Source organism: Cyprinodon variegatus, unplaced genomic scaffold (assembly GCF_000732505.1).
Source record: "Cyprinodon variegatus isolate N-32 unplaced genomic scaffold, C_variegatus-1.0 Scaffold836, whole genome shotgun sequence".
NCBI lineage: Eukaryota > Metazoa > Chordata > Actinopteri > Cyprinodontiformes > Cyprinodontidae > Cyprinodon > Cyprinodon variegatus.
Genome location: NW_015151289.1, coordinates 209,958 through 218,234, shown reverse-complemented (window position 1 = coordinate 218,234; position 8,277 = coordinate 209,958). Strand labels below are relative to the sequence as shown.

General features: G+C 36.1%; 1 protein-coding gene across 1 annotated transcript; it reads left to right on the top strand.

The window, feature by feature from the left end:
• Nucleotides 1-492: 492 nt before the first annotated feature.
• LOC107099080 (G-protein coupled receptor 26-like) lies at nt 493-7,441 on the top strand. Its single transcript, XM_015397052.1, has 3 exons — nt 493-1,615; nt 3,404-3,517; nt 6,378-7,441. The coding sequence occupies exons 1-3, from the start codon at nt 945-947 to the stop codon at nt 6,613-6,615; spliced, it is 1,023 nt and encodes a 340-aa protein (XP_015252538.1). The 5' UTR covers nt 493-944; the 3' UTR covers nt 6,616-7,441.
• The last annotated feature ends 836 nt before the right edge of the window (nt 7,442-8,277 follow it).

Genomic DNA, 8,277 nt, shown 5'->3' with positions numbered 1-8,277 from the left:
CCTTGCCTTGCCTTGCCTATATATGGGATATTTGTATTTATTTTTACTGAATAGTAAGGAATGTGTAAACTTTTACAACAAAGTATTGCCTTCGTTTTAGAATAATTTAGAATCAGATCTGAACAATCTCAAAATTAAATTGACAGCATTTAAACAAAATATATTATTCAATTTTTGAATGGTAGACACAAAACTAGACTTACTTTGAGTTTAGCACCAATGTGAATCCTTCATTCCGGAAACGACCTATTTGCCTCCTCCTCCTGGACGCAAAGTGCGCGCATCTGGTGCCAAACTGGTTTCCAGTATCAGGAGGAAATTGTTGGATTTCTCTCCACACACTCAAACAATATTCTGGATGCTTTTAGAGAAAAGTGATCTACTAAACTTGATTTTGCCTGACGTCTAGCTGTGTTTTCTAGTATGTTTTTAAATAAATTAGATAAACTAAGATGCATTTTCGTTTGCTCTCTTTAAGATAAGCTTTGACTTTTTTTTTAAAACAGGAAAAGCCGTGGCGATCATTCCACTGGCTGTGATCGCCATTTCTTTATGCGTTATATAGGTCATTCACTTCAGTGGGCACGTTGCTCACCACCCGGGTCCTCCTTTCAGTCCCCCACCAGATCTGAACGAGTGGGCTGCCTGCTGCTGCCGAGAGGCATGCATCGCCTCACTTTGCCTCAGCTCTGCGCTAAAGTCGGGGTGTTAATGGGAACTAACTGGAAAATGTGAGGTGAGAGATGCTGGCTGTTTTCAGCACCCTGGATAGCGCCTTTGGAAGTTGGAGAGGACGCGCGGACGCATCGGGATTTTTCAACTCAATCTAATTTGGGAGTCATGCTGGAGACATGAGGCTGATCATGGCTGATTTTAGGTGTTTGTTTGCAGCCAACGGGCACAGGTTACCTGAGATGGGTGTTTAATTTTCTCTGCTGTGAGACATGGACTTTGCTGAAATTCTCTTCGCCCTGTTCATTGTTGTGGTCGCGGTCGTGTCGCTGCTGTCAAACTTATTGGTGCTGCTATGTTTCGTCCACAGCACCGAGATCCGCCGGCAGGTTCCCGGTGTTTTCACCATGAACTTATCCTTCTGCAACATTCTCATCACGGTGCTCAATATGCCGGCCACCCTGCTGGGGGTCGTCAGGCACCAGAAGCCCTTCGGGGACTGCATATGCCACACGGTGAGCTTCCTGGAGACTTTCCTGACTGCGAACACCATGCTGAGCATGGCTGCGCTCAGCATCGATCGCTGGATCGCGGTGGTCTTCCCGCTCAGCTACGCCACCAAGATGCGCTACAGAGACGCGGTGATCATGGTGGGTTACTCCTGGCTGCATTCTTTCACCTTCTCCCTGACTGCGCTGCTCTTCTCCTGGGTGGATTACAGCGACGTGTACGCGTCCTGCACCCTGCAGCCCAGCGGAGAAGGCAGCGACAAAGTTAAGTTCACGATTTTCACCGTGATATTCCACGCCACCAGCTTCGTGCTGTCACTCTTCGTCCTGTGCTTCACCTACCTAAAAGTTCTGAAAGTGGCCAGGTTTCATTGCAAGAGGATTGACATCATCACCATGCAGACTTTGTTTCTCTTGGTCGATATTCACCCAAGGTAGGACAACCCCCTTCATAACTTTTTTTGTTTTTACAATACTTTTTTCACGTTTTGTTTTTAAAAGTATGGGACGTCAGCAGTGCTAAATTTAATTACCTTTTGCAATTATCCAGATGCAGGTAATCTTAATCCTTTGGCTTTAATTTATATTTTCTTATTTTTAAATTGTGTTCTTAATCTTAATTTTCAGCATTATTTTAATCATTATTCATTTATTCAGGTTTTTAGTGTGCTAGGATTCTTTTGTATGGCTGTGTGTATGTATGATTTTTCCGTATATTGAATGTATTTCTAAACATTCTTATATAGAGCAGCACTCATAATTGTACTTTATAGTCCTACAGTGAAAATAAAGGTGACTTAAGAAAACCATTAAGAAAAGTAATAAGATAACAATTTTATTGACAAAAAGGTAAAACAAAATAGTAAATATAAAGAATGAATAAATACATGTTGAATTATTTAATGAGGCTATCAGTCTGTCTGTCTGTACATAATAACCAGGAAAGACATTTTCAAACAAGACATGCCCAACCATTAAAATATGGGGAAAAAAACAAAGTATAGCATGCTTTAGGACTAAAACAACTTAAGATTAAATAACCATACAATTTAGCTTGTAACCATATATAGATGTTTTTAAAGAGAGATTTAAAGATGTATAAGGTAAAATATTATTGAAATTTCAGTTCTTAAAGCTTATTCCATGCAGTAATATCAAATATGTCTCATTGAATTATTACCTAGTGATATGTCCAATTTTTTTTTCTTTCAAAATTTATTGATGTCTTAGTTTGAATTATGCTAAGTCACACTAATAAATATGAAACAGAATCTGTTTCTTATCTTTTGTATTTTTTAAAGCTTTTTAAATTATTATTTTAAATTAATTGTTGTTGACTCCGACATTAATGGGTATTTCGTTGGAAATAAAACACTTTGGTTAATTTTTTTTTGCTATACAATAAATACAGATTATAGTTAAGGTCCGCAGCTGTACTCTGCTAGGCTCCTCCCCTTGTGCCTGTTCTCTCTGTCACATATGGTACAGTAAAAGAGGAGGTTGCATCCGCTTCTGTGTGAGACACGGCAGAAGATAAAAAGAACAGCCAGAGACTTATTTTCTATTGTTTATTTTAGAGAGTCGGTGAGTAGGTTAACCATTTATAAAGGCCACAACTGTTTGAAGAACTATTCAAACATGAATATTTAAACAGATTATGCTGTAATAATTACATATATTTTATTTTACCATGAGTGTTTATAGAATAAATAGCAAATTAATATTCTTTTGATGAAATTATTAAATATTTAGTCCTGATAAATGCCTAACTTTGATGAATTAACCTGTGAAAAATGAGGCTGATTTTGATGGATGGATGAATGGATGGACGAACATACCTCTGTCTGTCTCCAATTTCTATTACCGGTAAACCATATTTATATATATTTTTTTATATTTATTTTTTTTCTGAATTTAAATTATGTTTTGTTATTATTTTGAATTGTATACCTAGATAATTTTAAATCAATTTTAACTATAATGTATCTTTTCAATAATTGTGTCTGCTTTGTTTCTATCACGTTAATACATAGATGCAATCTTTTGATCACTTAGCTATATTCATTAATCTAATTGTAGCTATTTAGAGCTTAAAGTTAACTAATCCTTTTATTGAGTTATTTAAAGTGACACAATTTTGACCCCTATACTATAATAGAATAATATTTTATGCATTAAGCTGTGTGACCTTTGGACTCTATGGTGCCCTTTTCTGTTTGCAGTGTCAAACAAAGATGTTTAGCTGAGCAGAAGAGGCGAAAGCAGAGAGCCACAAAGAAGATTAGCATCTTCATCGGCTCATTTATCATCTGCTTTGCTCCTTATGTAATTACAAGGTAAGTCTACCTGATGAGAACTCATAAAATATTTAATCTAATGTAAAACCCCTGTGTGTGAGCTTTAAAAATTAACAACTCTACTCATGTAAGTTAATAGGGTGCTGCTCAAATAGTTATGTTGATTTAGACTGAATAGCCTTTTTAGTTAGTCTTTCTCTCTCTGCATAGACCATCAGAGTAAAAAAACTGAAAGAAAATGTGAAACTCACACTCAAGTCTGATCAAAATGGATTTATAGTGATGGCTTTTCACTAAAATTGGGTCCTTGAGGACCTGAACTCATTCCTACTTTACCAGATATAGTCCCAATTCTAAAAACAACAAAACAATGTGTACTACTTAACACTTTAGAGGCATTCAATCAATAATTGGGCGAATAATTTATGTAAATTATGTATTGATATTTAATTTTCGCAGAAATCTACATGAGTAGCTCTTATGGGGGATGACTGGTCAACCTGAAACATGCGTTTGATGAACAACTAAATGTAATTTCACCAGCTGCTGAAAACATCTGAACAATAAAATGAATCTCTAAATCAAATGCTTAGAATAAGGTTATTATATTACATCAGAAACTTGATAGTGATATTATTGCTTTCAACACCATGCGTCCCAAACACCTCTTATTTACTCTAACTGGCTAATTCTTGCATGAGTTTGGTGCAGATCTTTACTGGGTCACTAAGTGAGACAGATCTTATGTCTCTTGTAGGGCTATACAGAGAGACAAACTCACAGAACAAAAAAACAATCATACACTGACATCTAAGAACAATTTAGAGTACACAGTTTACCTTAAATGCATATTTTTGGACTGTTGGAATCCAGAAAGAAAAGATGCATGAACAAGGAGAATAGGAGAATATTCTACGGCTTTTTTTCATTTGAGCCAACAGTAATATCATAATGGGTTGCAATGATACTAAAGTGCATGCTCAACACTGATATTGTTCAGCCTTGACTTACTGGTCAACGTATCACTTAAAACATCATGTTATATTGAAATATTTCTCATCTTAGCACAAGCAGTTGTCTTCACACAGGTAGATTTGATGTAGCTTATAGTAGAAGCTTGAAGTAGCTTCTGAGTGATATATTTTTTATTTTCAAGCAGGATATTCTGATTTACCCACAGAGTTATTAATTTCTGGATGTTTTATGTTGGAATTTTAACAAACCAATATAGGCCAGTCCAGGATATTTGAAGGGCCTGGATATAGCCAGTCTAAATGAATACATAATTGGAATTCAACTCTACATGCTTAAGAACAATGAGAATTGCTTGTTTTCCAGCTACCAAAATCATGCTTTAAGGCATTCGATCATCAATTGAAAAAATATGTTTCATGGTTTTTCCATTCTAATGTGGTCATATACAGGTACAAAAAAATACTACATAAAAAACCTTTAAATAAATAATGACAGTTTTACTACGAAATAACCTCTGTCCATTGCAAAAATCCATTTGAGTTTAAATAGCTTTAAGGATGATCAGGTGGAGCTCAGACTCCTTAAATAGAGACCACTGCTTTCTTTGATTAGACATGGAACATGGGACATGCCACACTGGGCAGAAAGCCATATTGTCCGTATCAAAAGAAACCTATTAGTAGTGTGCTTAACACACTAAAACATAGACCTTAAGCATGTTTACGGCAGAAACTCTCTCAGATGTTTTGCTTAAGATCCATGTGCCTGATAATTCTGGTGTTTGCACACGTCTGGGAGGGAAAAAGGAGGGCACTTTATAGAGAAAGATTCCCGGCTGACTTTTTGAAGTGCCTAACCTCCTGACCCACTGGAAGCCTCCAGCTGAGACCTAACTATCTCATCTGGACCAGTCTGTGCTGGCAAATTGCTATAATCTCCAACCCAATTGCACCCGTATGATCCAATTTCCTCTCAGTGACCTGCCATCAGAGCAAGTGGAGAAAAATATTTTGATGGAACTTTTTTCCCTGGAAATTAGAATTAAGTTTTGCTTGAAATCATGACTTTAATGATGCAATCTAAATTTATTTTGTAATTTTTAATAACTCGTATTAATTACATATTGATATTAATCATTTAATGATTGATAGGCATTTCCATTTCCTTTTACATGTTTTTTAATTTTACCTTTAGTTGTCTATATAAAAAAACTTTAAATTTAAGGGGGAGCTTCTCTCAATAGTCCAAAGAAATTAAGTCAGAGCAGATAAACATGGTTTAGATGGATACATATTCATCTGCTTAAACCCAATCAAAGCCAGGACCTCAATCCTGTAGAAGATCTACAAAAAAAGGAAGGAACACATGTTAATTTATCCTTAATCCAATCTAAGTTGGAGCTGTTTCTCAAAGAAGTTTGGGTAGAAATGTCATTATCTAGATCTAGTGAGGCGAAAATTTAATTTCAAAGGGTGCCAATTTGTACCATAAAATCCTGATTTAAAACGTTCAATTTTGAAGTTGTAATGTAACCAAACTAGTATTGACCATTTAAGAAAATATTAAAATTTAAGCTTTTAGTACAGATTCATACAGATTTACTTGTACTGTATCTTAGTTGGAATGAGTTAATAAAAAAATATGAGTCTGTATGATTTCAAAATCAAACAACTGAATGTGTTCACAACATAAAACTGCATCGTTGGTTTAGAAAAATTTAAGTGGGTTTGCTAATACAGTTGGTTAAAGCTCAGGAGTTGACATCTTTCTATATTATCCCCTGATATAGTCAAACTTTGTTCCTAAAAACCTTGAAAAATATTTATGGTATCAGAAAAACAGGATTAAAAGATTTGAAAAAGATTAATTATTCTTTAAAGAAAAGATATAACACTTTATATGCATGTTTTTTTTTTTTAATTAGGTTGGCTGAGCTTCTCCCCTCTATAGACATCAACCGCCACTGGGGAATCATCAGTAAGTGCCTGACATACAGCAAGGCTGCATCTGACCCGTTTGCCTACTCTCTGCTCCGCCAGCAGTACAAAAAAGTCCTGGTTACAGTTGTTAACAAGCTGCTTCGTCGTGACCTGTACCCTTCATCAGGCCACAACAGCTCTTTGGACACGGAGAACGACTACTGTCTTCAGAGGATCAGCTAATGGTGACAGATATGGGAGTGACAGATACTCTCCAACCAGAGTGAGTGGGCCCCAAATAGAGGTTTGCTCAGGAAGAGGAGGTGGGCGGGTGGAGGAGACGGAGACTACTGGGGGAGGGGAGCGAAGATGGAGGGGACAGATAGTGGGTGGAGGGCAACGAAAGAGCAAAAAAAGAAAGGCAGTGGGTGGAGAAAAATGCAAAAGAAGGATTGAGGGAAAGGATCAATGATTACATGGATAAAGCTAAGAAAGGTGATGTAGGAGAGGCTAACGATGGCTTTGGTAAACAGCAAGGTCTGTGATTCATCAGTTACAACAAAACCCCACAGAAACTAATTTCCACACCAGAAAGACATGGATTTGAGTTATTTCAACCTGAAAAACTCTAAGAAACTGGAGTCACGGACATGTAAAAAGTAGCCTTTCAGTGCTGATCCAGCCAGCTTACTGTTTTTAATGTTCTGGATGGATCCTTGCCTTCGGAAACCTTCAGAAAACAGAAACACTGGGACTCGTGCTGACCTCTTTGTGCTAGAAAGTTTTGCAGTGTCCTGTCAGTCACTGAATATTGATGCACTTTGTCTAACAGAAGATTATGTAAAAAACTTCTGTGGTTACAGGAGAAAGAAACTGTTAGTTTTTTGCAGGATGAGCCTGGTGATATTTTATATTTTTGTTACTGTCAACAAGTTCCACAAGAAGGTAAAAATATAAAAGGTGTTACTTTTTCTCTAAGTGCTTTACAGCTTCCACACAGCCTGTCTATTCTGGGCTGCATACGAGTGGCTGAAGACCAGCAGAGAGAACAAAAGAAAAGAAAATTTGATCCCCAACTAGAATTAAAGCAAAAAAACTTGCAGTTTAATATGAACGAGTCTACCTCTGCATTCCTGATAGCAGAGGAATGCTAACTGTAAAAAAAACTTTTTTTAACTGTAAAAAAAAAAAAAAAAATGTATTAATTTATTTATTTGTATGTTGTATTGGTTTCTCTGGTGATTTCAATGCCCAGATCTACTGACAAATTCAAACCGGAAAGTTTAACTGGGACCGAATATGCATAAAATTTGCAAAAGGTTTATAACATTTAATATGTGAAAGAAGAGAGGGAGCATATCTTAGGAGCAAATTCTGCCTGAAATTACATATGTGAATTAAAGCAAGTATAGCTCCCAAACTAAATACTAATTGTCTGCAATTGTATGACAGAAAGGCATTGAGAAATATTTTTCAGGTGGAACCACTATTTTAAATTTCACCATGTCTGATGTATAGGTGATTTAACAAAGAAAAAATTAGAAATATTTAGCCTCATCAAAATTTTTATTTTACAAAATAAAGACAGCAAAACACCATTTAAAACTCTGAATGAACCCCAGACTTTATAAATCCACATCCTGACTATAACTCAAGCAAATTTGGACTGAATAAGTAGAAACATGTTTGTTCCACAAAGGTTTTAGTGGGCAGGGTGCTAGGAGGAAATGTGATTTTAGCACAATGTCAAAAGTGTAAAAATTCATTTTTCCACTAATAAAAGGAAATCTGACCAGACAAAAATGCTGATTTTCCTTATTGCAGATCTTCTGCATAAGGCAAAGCCTTTGCTCCTAAGATTTAGCCTTTGTTTCATTGAAATTTACCAATAATATCAACAAACTT